The following is a 22,924-nucleotide window of genomic DNA, read 5'->3' on the forward strand; positions in this document are numbered from 1 at the left end:
CTGTCCTGCAGTCAAAACTGCACTTAACACAGGGGCATCTGGCCCGCCAGGCCATTGTAGCCAAAGGTGGCGGCAGCCAGGGGCAGTAGGACCCAGGGGAAGCCAGTAGGAGCTAGCAAGAAAGCCACCCCTTGCTGAAAGTACTTCTGGGGGCAAGGGGAGGGACTTCCAGTCCCAAGATGGTGACCAGGGAGCAGGGCACCTGTCAGGGAGCGGGGCTACCCATGTGGCCCTCGATACCTTCCCAAAACTCGGTAAGTGGCCCTCCACCCAAAATAATTGCTTGCCCCTGCTCTAACACGTTTCTGCCGTGTGTCATCAGTCGTTGGAGGCACTCACCCAATCTGCTCTATCAGTTCCCTGGCCTGCGTAATGATGTTTGCTCCAGTGAAGCAAACAATTCCAGCCATCTCCATGGAGTACCAGCGAGCCCTGTGGGGAACACAGGCTAGAGATGAACCGGACAGCAGCATCTCTTACACCAATCTTTAGGGCAGGGGTTGGCAATGTTTTTGGCTGGAATGCCAAAAAACCCACAATATCTTCTTTGTAAGGAGCCAGTGCCAGCATGCCAGAAAAACAAAATGGGGTGGGGGGAGGGAAGGGAAGGGAATCCATGGCAGGACGTACTGTATATTAATATAGTTAATAATCATAAATGCTTTTATTTTATTTATTTTTTTTTTTTTTAACAGAAAATACTAGGTTTTTTAAAAATTCTAAACCTGGTGACAATAAATAAAACTTCATATACTACCTGTTATTGTGTATTCTTTTTTTGTTAAGCATGTTGTGAGAGAGAGAGAGAGAGAGAGAGAGAACCAGAACACACACAGAACCACACACACAAACACACAGAACGGACACACACAGACATGCTGAAACCCAGATACAAGTGCACACCTGCATGCACACACACAGAACCAGACATACACATGCAGACAAACACACAGAACCAGACACGCGTGGACAGAATCAGACACATGCACACACATGTACACAGAACCAGACACGCACACATGCAGGCACATATGCATGCATACGGCTGGGCTGCAGGACAGAGTCCAACCCAACTATGGCCCAGGCCCACTGCAGCCCCTGTGCTTCTCCAGGGAGCTGGCTCACAGGCTGCAGCACAGCCTGCCAAGGCCCCGGCCTGAAGCATGCCGATCAGCCAGCTGCAGGGGTGGTGCTGGGGAGAGCTACAGCCACTCCAACATTTGCCTTAGCCCCACTGTAGCCACCCCTCCCAGTGTGGTCACTGCCTGCCTGCCCCACGCAGCTGAGCCCACAAAGGTGCGGCACTCCCGGATGGGGGGGTTGGGTTTGGAGAGTGTGGGTGGCCACAGCCTAGGCAGCACTAAGGTGAATTTTGGGGTGGCCACAGCTCCCCCAAGCCACCCAAGTGCTGCCCCTGTGCACTGGGCTCCAGGGCACATGCATGCAGGCCTCCAGGTAGACAGCAGTGGAGAGGCTGGGTTTGCAATGCCTCAGCCCTTCCCCTGCCTTGTGTCCCTTGTTGCAGTTGCTGCCAGCATGGAATTGGTGCCAGGGCTACGGAGCCTCAGAGTGGATGGTGGGGGAGGGGCCTGGGGTTGCGCTGCTTCATGGCTCTCTTCCGCCGTCCACTCAAGGGGTGTGTGCAGCTACCACTGGCACAAAGCCTGGCTGGGGCTCTGAAGCCAGGGGTGGCACTAGGGCGGCTATGGCCATACCAACGTTCACCTTAGCCCCCCTCAGTGCTGCTGCCACCCACTCACCCCCTGCAGCTGAGCCCACCCACTCCCACTCATAGTGCAGCCTTCTCTGAGCCCCCTCGCCAAGAAGAGACTGGTGCCGCCCCTGCAGCTGGCCCAGGCTCCGGGTAGCTGCTGCCAGCCACAAAGCTCGAGCTGTCTGCAGCAGGGCTTGTAGCCTCCTAGCCACCTGCAGGGAACAACCCTGGCTCCATAGCTGGCAGCAGCTGCCCAGAGCCCGGACCAACCCCACAGTGCTGAGCAAAATGGCCTTGCTTGCTGTGCTCTGGTACATGTGCTGCGGGTTGCCGATCCCTGCTTTAGGGCAAAGGACACAATGAGAAGTCACAAGATGAAAGCGTCTCCGAAGCAAGAAAGGCAGAACAGACAGCACTGCAGATCATACCTATTTCCCCTGCTGATGTCTTATCTCCTTAGGTCTACATCATAGAACCTGTGTCACAAGAAATATCTGGACGCTAGACACCAAAAACAGCAGGGTCATTTTTAGCTGGCCCATTAGCATTACCTAGACAACAGTGAGATTAGTATTACAGGAATTGTTCACTGTAACCCATAGGCTTCAAAATAAGCTACAGGCTGGGGGGATGTCTGTGTAGGATCAACCAAGCAATCTTTTTTCCTATAACCTCTACCCAGAGAACATACCAGAAAGAACAAATAGGGGAAAGTACATTTCTAGATGCCCTCAGAGAGGTCATAGTTAGTACACACCCTTTGCGCATGACATAGCCGTAGAAAGAGTTGAGAATACACTTGTGAGCCAGCTGCAAAGAGTCATACAGGATCTCCATATTCTTGCAGCGCTTTACTTCAGAGGCATCTCCAATCTCCATGGCTGCAGCCAGCTTCTTCTTCCACACCTGAGAGTGACAGACACAGCAATCAGTGATTCTGCCATCCATTACAGGGAGTGACAATGTCCAACCAACTTCCATGAGAACATCTAGTTAAAGGCATGGGCTTGTCGGGATCAGTCATATTAACTCTATTATTCTTTCACCTGTACCTAGACCAGGGGTTGTCAACTGGGGGTACACATACCCCCAGGGATACTTAGAATGGCCATAGGGGGTATGCGTGGGTGGGCGGGCACACAGTGCACCCTGGGGTCTGGTGGCGGCATCTCCCCTGGCCCATTCCCACAGTTCACCTCTTACCCGAGGGAGGTGAAGGAGCATGCTGTGCACTGCCGGCCCCACACAGCATACCACAGCTCCCCCTTCCCCCCACCTCAGCTAGTTCTCCTCCATCCTCTTCCTGGAGAACAGCGGGGGTCTGAATGGCAGGCGGGGGGGCGTGGAAAAAAGGACTGTGCTTCTGTGCTCACTCCCAGGAACAGGGCTGGGGGCAAGGGCAGTGATGCCCCTCTGTGGGCCACACAGACGCCTTCCAGCCAGCCAGACGCAGTAGGAGCAGTACGGCACAGGCAGGAAGGGGGCAAGTTAGGAGGCAGGCAGTGAGAGAGGCAGACAGCTAGCGCCCTGCTCATTTGGCCCCTATTGTGCCTGGCCCCCCCACAGCTTCAGGCCCCCAATCTTCCTTCCATTCCCTCTCTTTCCACACCACTGCTGCTTCTTGTAACCTTGGGTCCCCACCCTCCTTCCTCCCATCTCCCCCTGCTCCCCCAGTCTCCCCTTACCTTTGCTCTACAACAGCAGGCTTCATCCTCATGGAAGCATGGAGCATACTCTGTGCTCCTGGCTCCAGAAAGGACAGAGCCTGCTGTTGTGGAATAAAGGTAAGCAGGAGTGCAGCAGAGGGAGAGAGAGGGAAAGACTGGGAGTAGCAGGGGCTTGAGGGTGTAGGGGAGGAGTGGCAGGGGGGTGCAGAGGCCACAGGGAGCAAGCAGAATCTGCGGCTCTGGCTCAGGCTCCCACCCTAGCTTGGGGCCACAGTCGCAGTCACTTGCCACACTCCATACCAACCTCGTACTTGATTATAAGGTGAGGGGCTTTCCCCTCTCCCCCACAACATTAAGGGGGAAAAAGCCCTTGTCTTTTAATGCAGTAATATGTTAAAAAATACAAAGCAGAACTGTGTAGGTTGAAAAGGCCATTAGCCCATCTAGTCTTAAGACAGGGCTGAGGAAGTTAGGGATAAGGGGCAAAGCACAAAAAGAGAGAGCCTTGACTGCTCTTTTTCTGGAGCATTCTACCACTGAGGAAAGGAAAGGGTTGAACCCTACCCTCTAGCCTCATGCCTTTTTCATTCTAAATGGGATGCCCCAAAATGAAAACAAATCAGATCCATATAAAAGGCAGGGAGCAGAAACTCATAAAATTCACTAAATCCTGTGTGAACTAAGCTTCATCTGTTTAGTTAATGGGTATAGCAAGTAATTGTGCCATGAAGCTGTTAGTGCACTATAGCTAGAACCAAAGAAGACCCAAGCAGGGTGCAGGGCGCAAGGAAGCCGGTGGCAGATTTGGTAGCGAGGTGAGGGCGCCAAGTGGCCAGACGCACTGGATTCAGGGAGGGGGGGACAGGACATGGCCCTGGCTACAGCTGTTTGAAGTTAACAGCCAGAGAAAGATCCATGTACATCCCCTGGGCTCTTTGAACTACTGCTTAGCTTTGTATTAAATGTGCGTCAGACTCAGCAAGCTTCACTCACAGCCTAAGTAGTTCTGTGCAGGAACTATCAGTAAGAAGAGAACATATTTAGCCTTTTACTGGCAAAAAAGCTAGCGAATTTGAGGCCCGGACCTTATGCAGCCCCTTGAACTCGTAGCGACGGTCTCTGAAAGCTCGCACAGTGTCCACATAGAATGAATTCTCCCGCTGACAAACAGTGGTGATGCGTTCATCCACCTTGGTGACACGTATCTTCTTATAGGCCTTCCGGCAGTAATCTATGAAAGAATGAATAGGTGGAGCTCGGTCAGAGATCTGTGCACCCACAAGTACAGATAGCATACTATGCCCATGGCAGAATGGAGAAGCTACTAAGCCTCTGATGTCCAGCCACTGTGGACCAAATTCCTAGGTCAGGGATGGGCAAAATACGGCCTGCAGGCCAGATTTGGCCTGCTGGAGGAGTGGATGTGGCTTGCAGCTGCCCCCAGGGCAATCTGCATGGGGCCATGCCCTGCCCACTTGTGCCAGGGCAGCCTGCTCTGGACTACCATTAGCCCCCAATGACCCAGCTCCCAGACAGCGCACAGCTTCTGGTGTGGGTGTTTACAGCGCAGCTGTAGCTGGGTGCTGCTCTGTACCCCCAGCCTCAAGCGGTGGCTTGTGCTTTTGATCTTGCCCCTGCCCATGCCCCTCTAAGTGAGCAGTTTCAGCAGGGTGGCTCATATCACAGCGTGAGGGGGCTGCGGCTCTACTGGAAGGCAACTGGTATCTGAAACCAGAGTCCCATGTACTCGCTGGGAGCGGCACAGTGTGGCAGAAGCGGGAGGAAGAGCTGCTGCTGGAAGCAGGGGGTACAGAGCAGCACCTGGCCAGCTGCAGCCACAACGGGAACAGCCCAATGGAAACAGCTCCTACCTCTACCATGTTGCATCACAACACTCTGAGCAAGTAGGCAAGAAGCTTCACCTGGACAGCTCCTGCCCCAGCAGCAGGGCTTCAGCTTCAGCTCCCAGCCACCTTCTGAGAGCTGGAGCTGAAGCACCACATGCTGAGGTAAGAGCCTAGCTGACGTTCCTTGCCTGGAGTGGCATGGTGAAGTGCAGCAGGGGGAAGATCAGGAACAGGAACTACCATTGGAAGCGTGGGGCACAGGCTAGCACCCGGCCAGGCTGTGGGCACTGGCAGGTGTGCAGCATGGGCTGCCCTGGTATGAATGGGCAAGGCACAACCCCATGTAGAGTGCCAGGGGGGCAGTGTGGACTGCAGTGCCTGGTCTGGGTGAGTTCTGCTGCATGTGCCACCCCCTCCCCTCCCTTCACCCACAGCAGGCTCCCAGGACCTAGCACCTAGGCAGGCCCCCCTCCACAGATACACCCACACATGCCCCTGCCTCTGGTATATGGGGTGTTGAGAGGCATGTGATCCCAGCCTCTCCCACCCCTCCCACTCCTGAATGCTGCTTCCCACCTGCCCACAGCCCCATAGTGAGTTTTGGTGAGTTGCTGTTGGGAAGGGGGGGAAAAGAGATAACATCCTAACTATGCAGATGTGCAGGCCCTACCAGCACAGACCAAAACAAATTTGCAGATGATACTAAGATGTGGGGGGGAAGTGGGCACGCTAGAAGGGAGAAATAGGCTGCAATTGGACCTAGACAGGTTACAGGGGTGGGAGGATGAGAACAGGATGGGTTTCAACACTGACAAGTGCAAGGTGCTGCACCTGGGGAGGAAGAACCAGCAGCATACCTACAGGCTGGGGAACTCCCTTCTTGTCAGTGCAGAGGCAGAAAAGGATCTTGGAGTCATTATTGATGCCAAAATGAACATGGGCCGACAGTATGCGGACACGGTTAGGAAGGCCAACCACACCTTGTCCTGCATCCACAGATGCATCTCAAGCAGGTCCAAGGAGATGATCCTCCCCCTCTATGCAATACTGGTCAGGCCACAGTTGAAGTATTGCATCCAGTTCTGGGCACCGCACTTCAGGAGGGATGTGGACAACTTGGAGCGGGTCCAGAGGAGGGCCACTCGCATGATCAGGGGGCAGCAGGGCAGGCCCTACGAGGAGAGGCTACGGGACCTGAATCTGTTCAGCCTCCACAAGAGAAGGTTGAGGGAGGATCTAGCAGTTGTTTACAAACTAGTCAGAGGGAACCAGCAGGCACTGGGGGAGTCCCTGTTCCCCCGAGCACTTCCAGGAGTGACAAGAAATAACGGTCACAAGCTGGCAGAGGGTAGATTTAGACTAGATATCAGGAGGCGCTACTTCACTGTCAGGGCGGCTAGGACCTGGAACCAACTTCCAAGCAAAGTGGTGCTGGCTCCTACCCTGGGGGTCTTTAAGAGGATGCTAGATGAACACCTTGCTGAGGTCATTTAACCCCCAGTACTCTTTCCTGCCATGGCAGGGGGTTGGACTTGATGATCTCTCAAGGTCCCTTCAGACCCTACAAACTATGAAACTATGAAACAGCGCCTTATCTACAGGATCAAGACTGGAACAATGGTGGGAGGGTGGACCGCCCCCTGAACAATGGGGGAAGGGGGGGGCAGATGGGGAGAAGCTGCAACTGGGAGCTCCTGCCTCAGCACTTGAAGCTTTAGCTCCATCACAGAGTAGTTGTAGGTAGGAGTGAAGGTCAGGGTGTACTGGGTAGGGCTCGGTCCCAAGCAGAGTGCCAGGGAGCAGCCACGGGCTGGAGGGTGCATGGATTGCACCTACAATGACTGGGCAAGCTCTGCTGCACACACACACCCGGCCCCTCCCTCCCCCCACCCCATCCCCAGCCAGCTCCCAGGACCTAGCATTCACACAGTGTGTGTCCCCCCCACCACAGGCACACCAAAGCCACCCCACACACACGCATACCCATGCACCCACCCCCCCATACATACCTCCTACCCTACCCCCACCACAAAATATACAAGAGTAAGACTGTTTTGAGCTATTACACAATCACTTACATATACACTACTCAAACACACAAATCTGGACAAAAATATTTTTTGGAAATATAATAGATTATAGTAGGTCTTTGAGTTTTAGTATACAATTTGGTTTTTTATCTATATTTTATTGAAATGATTTCTTCTGAAAAAAATAATGTGTGCGGCCCCCAACTCAATTGGTCTGGTGCCATTCTTGGGGAGGTTCAACACTCCTGAAACTCCCACCTATTAGTTGAGGGGAATGGGGCAGGTTGTTAGAGGGGTCACAACCCCTCACTACCTGGTAGGTAATGCCTGTGTCTCATGGCCTAGAGGGCAGAACTTCTGAGGCTCCAGGGGTAGGCCATGTACCATGAGGGTAAGCCCTGTGGAAGGGCAGTGTTTCCAAGTCAAAGGATGGACTTTCTGATGTTAGGGACCATGTGAAGGGAACAGGGGATTCTGGGACCAACATGGCAGCACGCAGGGCAAGGTCTAGTGTCGGTTGGGGTGGGTGGGTCTTCTTACGTCATGGACCATGTGACAGGGCAGGACTTCCAGTTCTAAGACAGCAAGACTAGAGGTGCATCAATACATCAGTCTGATATTGGATCAGTACTGATATAAAGAAAATTGTCTCTATTGGATATCAGCCCAATGTGGCCAATAATTTGGCAGATAAATGCCTGTGCTGTGCGCAGCCGCAGCACAGCACAGAGCAGAGCCAGCAGCATGGAGAGCTGCCTCTAGCTGGTAAGTCAGAAGGGGAGGGGCGAGGGAAGGAGCATGGGGGAGGGGCAGATCAATGCCCCCAGTGGTGAAGGAGGGGGCGAGGGCAGCCACTGCCCAGCCGGGGCAGGGGGGGCGGGAGGCAAGGCTCGTGGCATCGGGGCAGCTCCTGTCACTGCTTGCACCCCAGGAGGGTTGGGGGGCGTGTGCGCAGCATGCGGCAGGCTGCAGCTGCAGGGTGGAGCTGAAGCCGGGGCTGAGCAGGGCTTTTCTTGCTGGGGGCTGGGCTCGGAGCAGGCTCTGGCAGCACTGGGAGGAGGCTGCAGCCACACCAGATTTCGCCACAGCTCCACTCCCAAGCCCTGCACCGCCGCCCGCCACAGACCCAGCTTTTCCCGGTGCTTGAGTGGAGGCGAGGCGTTCAGCTGGGGCTGCGCTGGGCAGTGGCACCGGGTTTGGGGTGGCTGCAGCCTCCTCCCAGTGCTGTCAGAGCCCACTCCAAGCTCAGCCCCTGGCAAGAAAAGCCCTGCACAGCACTAGCTCCACCCCGCAGCTGCAGCCCCCCTCGCGCCACACAGATATGGGAGGGCACATGCCTCCCCCACCTTCCTGGGGTGCAAGCAGCAGCAGGAGCTGCCCCCACCCCACAAGCCATGCCTCTGTCCTGCACCCCCCTCCCCCCTGCCGCTGGGTAGCACCTGTCCCCTCCCTCATGAGGGGGGTGTCGATCTGGCCTCCCACGCCCCTTCCCTCACCCTCCCTACACCACACCGGACTTACCACCTGATGGCAGCTGTATCCAATATCAGATTGGTATTGGCCGACATGCCTCCTTAAATAATCGGCTGAGTATAGGCCACAAAATCTCTTATTGGTGCACCCCTAAGCAAGACCCCTCCCAAAAGGAGTACTTCCAGGGAAGGCTAGGGACTTCTGGTGGCAAAGGTCAGGGGAGGGTCTTCATGTCCTAAAATGGCAACCGGGGGGCAAGGCACTTGTCAAGGAGGGGGCTTAGCAGTTTGGCAAAGGGTGTACCCTTGCGGCCCTTGACAGCTCACCAAAACTCCTTAAGTGGTCCTCCAGCCAAAATAAATTGCCCAACGCTACTATAGTTCCTACCTTCCTGGATATTTCTTCTCCAACAATGTTACAGAAATGGTGAAACTGTTAATGATGCTAACATTTCTGTTTAACTGATATGTTTTGGAGCTAATGATCATCAGAAATGAATGAATCTGTGGTCAAAAATTAGAAGTCACTGCTACCTATATAACCCTTATACTGATTCATCATTGGCATGTTTGTTTCACAACCGCAAGATTGGAAACTGGCTGTATGTCCCAGGGAACACTAAATAGGGACACTTGAAAAGAGGCAATGGGAACACATGATTTGAAACAGCGAACAAAGTAATTCCTACATTAAAATGAGAAAGAGGTGAGTAAAGTACTCTCTATAGAACAGACAAAATGAACACAGATTAGTCAATTATGCCTGCATGGGACAGTCCCTATTATTACAGACAGCGAGTGAATAATCCCTTGCAGCCCACAGATTGTACCCATGTAGACCAGGCAAAGAGTCAGCCTTTCTTCACAGATCTGAAGTAGCAACATAAGAAAAACCTGACTTTGTAATCCTGATGATGCAAAACAACATTATGTGCCATGAGCTCCGAGCACTGGCAAATGCTATACAATAGATTATTTTCTCACCTGCTAATCGCTTTTTTTCATACTTGGCCTGTTCCTCATGGGAGAGCTCATGAAAGGCACGGGGTGGTCCATCTGGGTAGAATGGAGGAAACTTCTCTGACTCTAGCTGCTGCTGGATGCGGTGATACTCACTGCGGCTCGCAGGCACTACAAGGGAACATCATCATGAGGTGGGGAAGGATTAGGAAACGGGTTCAGACTATAACTGGGTCAACCTCCATGTTCTATCCACAGTGCAATACAGTAAGAGAATTTTAACAGTCCAGCACCAAAGTAACACTCACTGAATTCCCCTCTCCATTGCCAGGTCATGCGACGTTGACAATTGGCACCTGGCTTGTTAAAGTCACAGGCAGCACATGTGGCCTCGTCCACCATCGCAGAGGGCTGGAAAGAAACAGACACACAAGATTAAAGAAACAAGCTTGGCTCTAAGACTCTTACAGTGCAACATGCAAGTCCCCAACTCCAGGCTTTTATGTTGCAGTCTTTATGGATGCATTATGGCTATATTAAATATTATATTATGGTTATATTAAAATATGAATATATTATGGTTCTATTAAAAACAGTGGATGGAAATGATCAGAAGAGGCCCACCTAGGCAGCACCCCAGATCTCTATCAACTGAATCTGGAACTCCTAAGAGGCTTCTCTCTGTTCTGACCACCTATCAGCTGTGGTTATAGCAGGCAATGGGTTTACTTCGAGTGCCTTCTTAGACCTTCAGACCCCAGCCCTGCTTTACCCCTCTATCCTGAAAAATTAATTAGCTTGTTGCCAGCTGAAAAGAATCTAAGATCTCTTTAAGTGCCTGCTACCCACCTGCAACCTATTTGTTAGAATGATGTTGGGATACATGGCTCCCACATCCAGATGGTATATAAGGGGACACTCAATCCGATTAGGAACATCCTTCAAGGAATTCAGCTTGACTCTGATTTCATCACAAACCTGCAGTGAGGATAAGATGCACAAATCAGACAGAAAGAAAACAATGATTCAGCCACAGACCAGAGAGCAAACAAGGTCCCAAGAAGAGAGGAATAGGAAGAGCCAAGGGAGTAGGAAGCTTATAATGGTGGAATTACTTATTTGGCATCAGTAAGATGCCACTTACAGAAACATGAGATTTTTGTTTCCAGGCCATAGCCCCTGATGCTGGAATCAGGGCAAGTTACCTCCTGGAAATTGGTGACTTGATCCAATGGCAAACCCTCTTCTTCCTCAATGGCATGTCTTAAGGTCTTCTCCACACGCTGTAGCAGGAAGTCAAAGGCAGCAGGATTCTAGGAAGGTATGAGAATAAAAGTGTTATCTCCAGCTCTTCGTACCCAACATCCCCCACTGTCCAGTTAAGGAAGCAGCTACAAACTCCCACTAAGCTGCCATTTTCCAGGATAAGCTTTAGGAGATGTGTCTAGAATAATCTGGCTGTGGGGCAGAACTATACTGCTACCCAGCACGCCCACAGGTGCCAGATAGTGGAATGACCTTCAGGGAAGGTTAGCTGTGAAATAAGTAGGAGTAACTGATGAATAAGCAGTTGCGGACCAAGCAGCGGCAACACCACCAGTACGTGCTGAAGACAATAGATGTCAATGCTTTCCCTTCTGAAAAAACACATGTATCCTTACAGTGCTGTGACACGACAAGTACAGGCCACTACTAATATGAGCCTGCCCAGCCCCCAGCCACAAGTCTACAAGTCATCAATGGTGGAGAAGGTGGAAGATATTTTAGAATCTCAATGGCTGAGAAGGCAGATGAAGGCTGCAGTGGAACAAGATCCTCAGGTGTCTTGGTCTCTTTGCCACTGCATCAAAATCCCATTCTGTCAAGAGCCATGTGGAAACTGATGTGCAGCAGCTTTTCCATGATAAAAGAAGTCACGCACAGGCATCTTCCATGAAAACAGCTTTCAGCACATTCCTCGAGCTCTTTGGCAACCAGCTAATGGTAACAGGAGCAGGATTGTGAGGTCTGGAAGTGCCTAGTCATAAACCGGCACAAGGGTAGCAGTTACAAAAAGGTCATCTAGCACTTGGACAAGACAGAAGTGAGATTTGGTAGCTGCAACTGTGACTGAGCAGCCCTCTTCAGGTTCTTCTCTGCTCACCCCATGTGGAACGGGGGCTAGAAAAGGTGCTCTAAACATAGCCCAATACGGTATTCTGTATTTCCTCCTGACTAGATAACCGCTTCCAGTAGGATCACCTTTACTGTGGTCAAAAATACCAGTGAAGACACACCATCATTTTTGGGACCTGGAACATTAAGAACCTCATAGAAAACCCCAATAGTGAACAAGAACTCAGGCAACACAGTGCTGATGTAGCTGCACTGAGCAAGACCCAGCAAGTGGGAGATGGGCAGTTCAAAGAACATGGAGGTGGCTATACCTTCTTCTGGAAGGGTAAGCAGGAAGAAGAACACCAACTTCACAAAGCTGGTTTTTCCATTAAGAATGAACTCATAAACCAACTTAGTGAGTTCCCCATCAGAATTAATGAGGGCCTCATGACTCTGTCTTAAGCTGGAGGGGAGATAATATGCCACTGTCATCAGGAAGTACACCCCAATTCTTGATGCCGCTGATGAAACCAAGGAGGAATTCTATGCCAAACCTGACCAAGTCCTTTTTGATGTTCTGGAGGGAGATGGACTTATTCTTCTCAGCAATTTCAACACAAGAGTCAGAAGGGACTCTAATCTCTGGAATGGAACCACTGGTAAGGAAGAAGTAGGAAAGGTCACCTCCAGTGGTATCCTCCTCTTGACCAAATGCACAGAACATGGAATCACCGTCACCAACACCCTGTTCCACCAGAAAAAACAGGCATAAGACATTATGATCTAAGCACTGGCACCAGATAAACTATGTCATCGTCTGTGCCCAGGATCACAAAGACATTTGCATCACCCAAGCTATGCTAGGAGCCAATGATTACTGGACTGATCACCGACTCATCCGCTTGGTTATGTCACTCAGAACTGGCTTCCAAATAATGGCTATAGCAGAAGCAATGCCGATGAAAGGTCAACTTCAAAGGACTTAAGAATCCAATCAAGCAAGACCTCTTCCACCAGTGCCTCAACAAAAGAGCTGGTGAAATCCAATCAACAACAATGGGAGAACATCTGCAATGTGTGGGATGCCCTCAAGGCCACTGTGCTTGTGAAGAGACACTTGGATTCTCTACCAGGAAACACCAAGATTGGTTTGATGAGAATGACAAGGAGATCCAAGAGTTGATCAATCACAAGTAAAAGGTCTTTTGTGCTTGTCAAAACGACACCAACTTCAAGGTAAAGAAAATGAATCTCCAACAAGCCAAAGGCAGAGGTCCAAAGGAGGACCCACAACATGAAGAACAAATGGTGGTAAGACAAGGCTAAGGAGATTCAACATCTCACTGACATCTATGATAGGCAGTTGTCAGTGCCATGAAAGCCATCTATGGTCCAAGAACTCAGGGACCAACCCCCTTGACACAAGGATGGAGGAGACCTGATCAAGAAAACATGAGACATCAATGCCCATTGGAAAGAGCATTTTGAAGACCTCAGTTGAGACTCTGTTGTTGACAAGAGTTTTCTCAACTCCATCCCACAACACCCAGAGATGATCTTGGAATCCCTCCAATCCTTGATGGAGATAAGGAAAGGATGTGGGAACAAATGATATGGCCAGGAGTAATCTAGGTCGGATCATGAGCAACTACAAGGCTCTGGGTGCCAGGCTTAGAAGCTTGGAGGCACAGGTGGCCTTCTCATCAATCCTCCCAGTCAGCAGTCGTGGTCCATGTCAAGACAGCTGTATTGGAGAAGTCAACTTGCAGCTCTGGAGTTAGTGTCGGCTTCTTTGACCATGGTCTGCACTTCCAGGAAAGAGGCATGCTGGGACGAGACAGTCTCCATCCCTCTTCAAAAGGTAAGAGTCTGTTCTCTTACAGGTTGGCTCATCTCCTACGCAGGGCTTTAAACTAGGTTTGTCAGGGGATGAGGGATGCAAAAGACAGAGATATCCTAGGAACGATGGACCAGGAGTCATGCACTGGAAAAGTCCAAGCAAGTACTGCAGGGTCCGAAAGGCGTAAGGACAGGGGGTAACAAGGGCACCTACCTGGGGACTTAAATGTCTCTATACTAATGCTAGGAGCATGGGGAACAAACAGGAGGAACTCAAACTCCTGCTTGCAAACAAAGACTTTGACCTGGTTGGATTAACTGAAACCTGGTGGAACCCTACCCGTGACTGGGCAGTAGACACTGAGGGCTACAGGCGGTATAGACGTAATACAGTGGGAAAAAGGTGGTGGGGGTGTTGCTCTCTATGTTAAGGTGCAATATACATCCTCAGTAATCAAGATGAGATCTGCAGAGGGGCAAATTGAGGTACTGTGGGTCAGAATACAAGGGGGTCAGGCTGAAAGAGACTCCCACTACCAAGTCCATTACAGACCACCACACCAGGAGGATGAGCTAAACCTGGAATTCTCAAAGCAGCTCTCAGAGGCCATACGCTCAAGTGATATGGTTATCATAGGTGACTTTGATTACTCTGGCTTCTGCTGGGAGGTGCAGTCAACTAGATCCGACTGTTTATGTAGGTTCCTAACCTGCATACAGGACTGTCACCTAATGCAGGAAGTATATGGTCCCACTAGGGGAGATGCCTTACTGGATTTGGTGTTTGCTACAGGGGATGACCTGGTGGGAGATCTGCAGATACAGGGTAGTCTAGGAGATAAAGACCACCAGTTGCTGGAATTTACTATCCGTCGAGAAGTAGGAAAGATAACCAGTAGGGCAGAAATGCTAGATTTCAAGAAGGCTAACTTCAACGAGCTCAGGAGTTTAGTGAGATGCTGAAAAACAAGTGCCTTGGTGAGATGGGAGTCCAGGAAGGGTGGTCATTCCTCAGGGGAACGATCCTTCCGGCACAGAAGGGAACAATCCCATTGCACATGAAGGGGGGCAAAGGGGCCAAGAAACCCTCTTGGCTGAACAGGGAAATCCAGGAGAGCCCAGAGATGGGGAAAAAAAGAGGCATACAGACTGTGGAAGCAGGGGGTATCCACCAAGGAGGAATATACCTATTTGGCTTGCACTTGCAGGGAGTTAGTAAGAAAGGCCAAAGCAGCAATGAAACTCAGACTGGCAACAAAAAAAGTCCTTTTTTGGGTATATAGGAAGCAAAAGAGGGCACATAGTAATATAGGACCCCTACAGGACAGACTAGTGCAATCAGTAACAGATAAGAGGAACAAAGCTGAGCTCTTCAATGAGATTTTGCATCAGTATTCCTGAACACAGATAAAGACATATCATCAAACTGGACTACAGACAGGCACAGCGGGGACACCAGCCCACCAACAGTTACAGTCTTTTCTGTCATTTAGTTTTGTAACTTGTTGGTAGTTATTAAAGCAAGCCTTTCTGCTATTCATCAACTGAGTGTTACCTCAATTCATAAAGCACTAGGTTAGAAATTCGGTTTTTAAGTGCAACACCAGGACCCATTTGTAAGTATCAATGTCCAGCCCTGACCCAATAAACAGTTTAAGTAGAAAACACGCACATATTTTGGTCCCAAAATATTAATTACACATGGTACAAGTTAAAGCAGCTCAACAGTCTTAATTTTAAAGACAGAAATCAACAAGAAAACATTAACAGAAGTATCAACCTGTGGCCCTCCATTACTCCCAAATGACATTCATCATTGTGCAATTTGCACAATGCAAAATTACCAGTGCCCCTCACTTCCGACTCGCAGCCCCCTGGCCCAGTCATTTCCCCTAAGTCCCAACTCAAAACCACCCAGCCTCCTAGCCCTACTGGTGCTCCTCATTCCTGACTTGCCATGCCCTGCCCCCAGCTCCACGATGTTTGGGGCAGGGGGTGGGAGTGTATGCACCCACAGAGGGCATGGGGCTGCAGCCTGGCTGGACTGGCATGGGCAGGAGCTGCCTTCATGGCCTAGTGGACAGGACCTGGAGAAAGGCATCAAGACTCGCTGCTGCTGCTGCCGCCACTGCTAGGACACCAAGGCCAGTCACACCACCAACAGTGCGAGGAGTAATGGACGGGGGGTGGGCTGTGCTGCCCTCACCTCTTCCCGCTGCCTGCTGCTTGCGCACTGGACTGTGGCTCCACTCCGCTGCCATGATCTGGCCACTGCTACTCCCCCCAGGCCACCCACCACCCCTTCAGGATAGAGCTCAGGCTTGAGGGAAGCGGTGGCAGCAGAAACAAGTGAGGGCAGCGTGCCCCCCTCCCCAACCCCATCCATTACTCCTTGTGCAGTCTTACCACCCTGCTCTGCCTTCCTGTGCAGGGTCTTGCTCGCTGGGCCACAGAGGCAGCTCCTGCCTGTGCTGGTCCATCCAGGCTGCAGCCCCGTGCCCACTCTGGGCACGCAAATTTTCCCATGATTGTTCATGACCCTTTTATATTTTCTCAACCTGTGGGTTGCAAGAATCACTGCTCTAGGCAACAGGAACATGCAGCATTTCATTACAAGCTTCTAAAATGACCACATGTTCTAGAGTGCTGTTAAAACACAACACACAAAGCCTGGATACAGGAGGCACCTCACTGCTGTTGAGATCTCCCTAAAATAAAGGTACATGAAATACAGTGCTTATAGGTCTGTAAAATTTTAAGTTCATCCATATCACAGTGGTTCAGATTGACTGCTAGACTGGTTCTGTACTGTCTCAAATGCACTTTGCTATCTGTAGGAACCAGGTTACTCAGTTCTACACCAAGAATCCTTTTGGGTCCAAATACATGCTGCCCATTGATCTGCAGCAAAAATGATTAATGCAAGAGCTGAATGCGCTGGAAGACATACACAGCACAGGAGTCCAACATTCTACATTACACTTAATGAACCAACCCCAAAGAACTTATGAAACATGGAGTGTGTGACCAAGAACACTGGAAGGGGCTGACTGAGGAAATTTAAGACAAGCAGATCAAATGGTACTGAAATCAGCATCCAGCCAAGAATGGTTGAGATGAAGGAAGCAATAACAAGAGGCATAATCAACATCAGCAGAGGGAGACATAACTCTAAGGAGACAGGAACACAGGGTGCCCTTTGCCAAGGGCATGGGGCTCCTGAATGCTCTTCTTGCCAGTGTCTGGGATGTCACACAGCATTTTGTCTGAGTTGGCTATTTGGTAGTTTCCTGCTCTATCCCAAGGTGAGCTATTATTTCAGCTGTAGGGTTGCTTAAAGAGTCTTAGTGAGATGTTGAGGGCTGCAAGGGTCGCCCCATGCCCTGGTTGCAATCTTGTGACCCAAAGTCCCAACCCTAACCCCTGATCTTTGCCATTGGAAGACTCCCCTTGCCCAGGAAATACTGCTTGGGGGGAGGGGTTGCTTGTATATTGTGTGTGGAGGGGTAGGTGGAATATTTGGGGTGTGGATGTGTGTGAATGTGGGAGGGTGTGCGTGTGTGTGGGGGGGGAGGGGAGTGGGTATGGTTGAGGTATTGGGCAAGTGTGTAGGTGTATGTGTGGGCTGTGTAGAGGGGGGGGGGTGTGGGGCTTCTTTTTCCACATGTGGCTTCCCCCCAATCCGCTCTTAGTGATATGGCTAAGCCCAGCCCTTCTGCAGGTGTTGGGAGGGGATCCGTGCTGCCTGCCTGCCTGGCTTGCTTGCAGCATGCTGTAAAACGGTGGGAAAGTAGCTGCTGCTAGTGGGCAGCAAGGGAAGCCCCCGGGAGAATGGGGTGGGGCACAGGGAGCCGAGCCTGGCACTACAAGCTCTCTCAGGCTCTGTTCCACACCCACCCAACACAGCTGCAGCTGCGCCTGCGCTGGCTCCTACTGCTTCCACCTGCATCAACCTCATGCTGGTTCCTGCCTGTCTCATGCCTGCCCAATGGGGATTTGTGAACAGCCGAGTTCCTTCATGCCCTCCACTCCATCCACATGCTCCCCAGCCCAGCCATGTACAAGCAGGACCAAAGCGAGATGCAGGCAGAGCCCACCCCACTCCCCTCAATGCTGCAGCCCCCCCTCCCTACCTGCTGCCCAAAGCTCTGCAGCAAGGACAGAAGTCAGTATCACTGGAAGCTGAGGCAGCCCAGCAGTTCCCTGGGCAGTGCCATCAGCAGCTCTGCCTAGCTGTACCTGCTGGCTGGGGCTGGCACCCACTGGTGGGGGAGACTGGAAGCACAGCACATGCTGCCCCAGGCAGCAGTGGCCATGAATTGGCCCCATGTGGAGTGCAATGGGGGCAAGTGACAGCTGGGTCAGATACAATAAATTGGTGGGTGCCTGCCTTTGGGTCAGATCCAATCAGCTGGTGGGCACATGTGGCACGTGGGCTGTATTTTGCCCACCCCTGCTCTATTAGCTGTCCAACTTTTAAACTGCACATCTCCAGGGCTGAATGTTGCCAGGGTGTATACTGCACCTAGTGCCCTTCCATCCTCAAGCTCCCTAGCTGCAGGCTACTCAGTTGCAGGCTCCCTCATTGGCTGCCCTATCCTGCCCTCATGGGAAAGGGTTAGGCAGCAGAAGCTAGAAGATGCATGAGGAGCCCAAAGACCCCGCAGTATCAGGAGAGCAATGGGGAAAGCCATTCCTGGACCAAGAACCCAGGGGCCAAAAGCTAACTGCCCAGGGGCTGAATGAGGCCTGGAGGCCACCCGCTGGACAGCCCTATTCTACTAGACTTCATGTGCTCAGCAACTCTACACAAGTATAAAATATCTGTGTCTTGGACTTAATCCCCCACTCCCGGTAAGAAAAACAGAATCTCAAGGGAATGCAATTATCAAAATGAGTGATATTCATGTTGGTTCTCTTCACCCTCTTTCAGAGACAAGATCATTCAAAGAAACCTACCATTTTGAAGCGACATGGGATGTCACTGCGGAAAACCCCAGACTCCAGTGCCTCCACATGGCCACCAACATAAGTCTCAGAGTCCAGCACATGACCATCCTCGGTGAGCTTGTTGAATTCCTGCTCTTGCTTGTTGGGGAAGATTATGTTGGCGTGATGGGCCTGGACCATCAGCAGTGCTTCACACAGCGTTCCAGAACCCTTCCGTAACACCTTTGGAGATAAACATGGGGCTCCTGTTATCAGGCAGTTAGACACTCAGTACAGACCTGGCCACACAAAAGCCCTATGCAACTGAGACTAGGTTGGCCCACCTAGTCAGTGAGATGAGGAACTTGAACTAGTTACAGCCATCACTTGCATTTAGATACAAGATTGGAGAATGCCCCTACTCCAAAACAAAATGATTTAGGGGACAGTAAACAAAGCTGAGCCTCTGACTTAGTTGTATCTACACCAGCGGTTCCCAAACTGTGGTACGTGTACCACTAGTGGTATGCAGATGACCTGGAAGTGGTATGCAGAAAGCTGTGGGGAGGGGCCAAACACACCCAGAGCACAGTAGCAGCCTGCTGCAAACAGCCTGGAACACAGCACTGCATGTGGAGTAGCACCCAGCAAGTAAGTGTGTTGGGAGGAAAGGGAGTGGGCAGAGCAAGACCCCTATGGTGAGGGAGGTAGGGGAGCAGAAGCAGGGCCTAGGGTAAACAGGGCCCTGGGGCAGGTGGTGGGATGGTCAGAGCCTGGGCAGCTCATCCAGGGGCATTGCAGGGGGAGGAGGGGAGGCTCCTCGCCATTGCACGCACCCTGGGGCAGGCATGTAGGGCATGTATGTGGGGCAGAAGCAGGCTGCCGCTGGGCTCTGCACCATGCTCCCGCTGCTGCTGCCTGGGAGCATCAAGGGACGCCATGTGCCTGCTACATGCTGGCTGTACTGCGTCCTCTACCCACCTAGCAGCGGCAGGTACATTGTGTGCCATGCAGCTCCAGAGGCAGCTGTAGCATAGTGCAGACTGCAGCAGTAGCCCGCTGCTCCCTGAGGTTTCTCTCTCCTCGGGCTGTGCCAGCCCTGCCATGGGGATGGGGCGAGCCAAAGGCGGCCTGGGCCTTTCCAGGAATGCGGAGGGGGGTGGGCATACCCCTGCTGGGCATACCCTGGGGCAGGCATGGGGGACACATGCCCCCTGTTCTGTGCATGGGTGGAGGTGGGTTGCACACTGGGCTCTGCCCCATGTGGCACTGCCTCCCAACCTGCACGGGATGCCATCTGCCTGCCACTGCAAAGTGGGCAGAGGCACTCTGCCCCTCCCCCTCCACAGACTTACCTACTGGGCACTGTGCATCTGTGTGCGTGTCTGTAAGTTCGTCTATGTCTGTCACTCCCAAGCCGCTGCCCCTCACTCCTGACCCACAGTAGCCTGCATTCTGCGAGGAGGTGCCCTCCCCAGTCTCAAAACCCCCACACACATCCCCACCTTCACAAATCCCGCCCCGCACAAACCCCACCCCCCAACCATACAAAGTACCTGCATGATTTTGAGTTTTTAGCTATGCAATTAAAATTGCAATTGCAAGTAATTTAACATCCCACAACTAATCACAATCAATTTTTAAAATTTTAACTGTTTTATATGGCTACCATAACTGATAAAACAATTTATGATTTTATGATTACTAAAGGTTTTGATGTTGTTTTAATGCATAGTCCGTTACCTATGTGTATGAAAAATTTGCTGGTGGTACTTAAGGCTGTATCGTTTTAAATTGGTGGCACTCAGCCTGTCAGAGTTTGGGAACCACTGGTCTACACTATAGATGTGACTGCTGCACTAACACCAAATAAGTTCCCCATGGCTTGCGTTAATGGTACTCACAGCAGGCCTACATATCATGGTGAAATTTTTCCTGGCATTGCCAATGTCATATTTACTCTACAGTACCCACTTAACTAGTACAATGGCAACTGTGGGAGATCTGCTGAGATGTTTTACCAAAGCTAGCTCCTTAGAGACCACTGGATAGATCTGGCCCAAGATAATAACAAAGAGGCCCTTTGTTGAGTAAATGTCCAGAAGCTGGCATAACACCTGCTGAAGCCTCCTTTTTAGAAATAGTGGGCATGCAAAATCTTAGCCAAAAATCACTGAAAGCTGCAGATGCTCAGCATTTCTGACCTATATATGCCTGCTTTTACCCCACTGAGCCAAGAAAGGGGGAAGTATATTGGCAACGGGAATGCTTGCATTGACAGAGCATCCTTGCTGACTGCTTACTAAGGAAGCAACTCCTCTACTCAGCATAGGAAAAACTTGATTTCTTGAGAACACTCACCTCATCAGGCTCCATGGGAATGATGGTGCACAAGGCAAAGATGAAAGGGTGAACATACTTCATGTACATATAGTATGTAGCAACTGCATCAGACACTGAATAGGTGGCCAGAGTCTAATGGGAAACAGGAGTGAATCACATTAATATTCACTTCAAGGCTAAAAAAGCAACACCTCCACGCTTACTGCTTCCTGAAGAAATATGGGCAGACCCTGCTTAGAAAAAAAAGTAAACACTGTTTTTTGGCTTAATGGGACAACTTAATTGTGTAGCCCCAAGGTCAGCAACATTTTCTGGTGGTGCAAGAGCAAAGACTCAACTAAGGTCAGAGTTAGGCAGGCACTAGGATTTGGCAGCTCCTGCTGCTTCTCCCTGCTTTTCAGCTACAGTGCCATGTGTCAATAGCTCCCTTCTGCCAGAGCCCCAGGCAGCTGACTGTGACATGGTCCTGCGAGACCTCCCTGCTGCTAAGTGCCACAGCTAGACAGGCTAGGTCCAAAGGCTTTAGGTTAGATCTGGCTTGCAGGCTATGGGTTACTCCCAGTGTAGCCGAATAAAAACCCTTTAGTTTTCATAAAATGAGGGATGGAGAAGTTGCTGCCTACCTGGCACAGGTGCTTTAGAATTGTAGCACTGGGGAATAATAATTGGATTATTTATAGGGGTGCACTGATAAAGATTTTCCTAGCCAATACCAATAGCTGATTATTAACCAGCCATATTGGCCAATACTTATCTGATAGCTGATTTACAGGAATGCAGCCTGGCAGCTTGGAGAGCAGCGTCCAGCCAATAAGTCTGTGGGGGGGCAAAGGGGCATGGGGGAGGAAAGGGGTGTGGGGGGTAGATCCAGGCCCCCATGCTGAGGGAGGGAGTGAGTAAGGGGTAGATGCTTGCCAGCCAGGGTAATAAGTGGGACCCTGGAGCCAGGAGCAGGATGGGGCCATGGGTGGTTCATCCAGTGGATGCAGAAGGTGGGGAGGGGCAGCCACTCTCCACTGCTGTGACCACCCCCAGGGGAGGCATGGGGGGCATGTGCCCCCCAGATTTGTGTTCGGGATAAGGGTGAGCTGCCCACGGTGGGCTTGGGGCCAAGGACTGCGCCAGCCTTTTCCCAGCAGGGGGGCTAAGAGTAGGGTGGGTGGCAATGGTGCTAGGAAGGGCGCCTATGGGGAATTTTGGGGAGGTTATAGCCCCCCAAACCTCCCTAGCCCTGTCCCTGCTCAGGTCACTCTGCTCTGCTGCCTTTCCCTGAGGAGCCCTGTGCTGTGGGGCACATAGGGGGCACACGGCCAGCATGAGGCTCCCAAGGGAAAGGCAGCAGAGCGGAGTGCCTGAGCAGGGGTGGCCCTTGAGGCTATAGCCACCCCAAAATCCCCTGTAGCCCCCCCCCCCTCCCAGCACTGCTGCCTGCCTCGCACAGCTGAGCCTGCCCTACTCCCAGTCCCTCTGCTGGGAAGAGGCTGGTGCAGCCCCTGGCCCTAAGCCCACAGCAGGAAGCCCAACTCCGCCCCACACACAAATTCAGGGGTAGGCGCACATCACCCCATGCCTTCCCCAGGGGTGTGCCCAGTGGCACCGCCCCCTCTCCCCCACCATGCCCCCTGGATGAGCCACCCACGGCTCCATCCTACACCCAACCCCAGGGTCCCATTCACTGCCCTGGCTGGGCAGCTCCTGCCCCTGCCCCTGCCTCAGCCCCACTCCCTCCCTCACCATGGGGGCTTGGATTTGCTCCCTGCCCCATGTCCTCCCCCCACCCCACGACTTACTGGCCGGATGCTGCTCTCCAGGCTGCCTGCCTGCACGCATGTGTATGGCTGCGGCCATACATGTGGCATTTAATTGGTGATATAATCGGCTATATCGGCCAAAAAAAGCGGATGTTAATTTTCTTTTTCTTGGTACCAATCCAAAATGCAACTGATATATCGGCGCACCTCTAATGATCTTTTCAGCTGCATATGTCTTCCTTTGAAGTTACTTGTTAATTTCTTTGCTCCTAGTT

At 51.6% G+C, this 22,924-nt stretch overlaps 1 protein-coding gene across 2 annotated transcripts in view; it reads right to left on the reverse strand.

Annotated features, from left to right (window-relative positions):
* The window catches only part of POLE (DNA polymerase epsilon, catalytic subunit), a 67,371-nt gene that overhangs the window by 35,435 nt on the left and 9,012 nt on the right, over nt 1–22,924 (reverse strand). The window contains exons 14-22 of one of the 2 annotated variants that reach the window (XM_059713625.1): nt 20,917–21,030; nt 18,586–18,798; nt 10,896–11,003; nt 10,540–10,668; nt 9,999–10,101; nt 9,715–9,861; nt 4,467–4,612; nt 2,472–2,620; nt 340–432 (exon numbers count right to left, since the gene is read on the reverse strand). In XM_059713625.1, the coding sequence (XP_059569608.1) occupies nt 340–432; nt 2,472–2,620; nt 4,467–4,612; nt 9,715–9,861; nt 9,999–10,101; nt 10,540–10,668; nt 10,896–11,003; nt 18,586–18,798; nt 20,917–21,030 (1,202 nt within the window). The remainder of the gene's footprint in view (nt 1–339; nt 433–2,471; nt 2,621–4,466; nt 4,613–9,714; nt 9,862–9,998; nt 10,102–10,539; nt 10,669–10,895; nt 11,004–18,585; nt 18,799–20,916; nt 21,031–22,924) is intronic. The other variant, XM_059713626.1, reaches the window with a different exon arrangement.

Source organism: Alligator mississippiensis, chromosome 10 (assembly GCF_030867095.1).
Source record: "Alligator mississippiensis isolate rAllMis1 chromosome 10, rAllMis1, whole genome shotgun sequence".
Classification (NCBI taxonomy): Eukaryota; Metazoa; Chordata; order Crocodylia; family Alligatoridae; genus Alligator; species Alligator mississippiensis.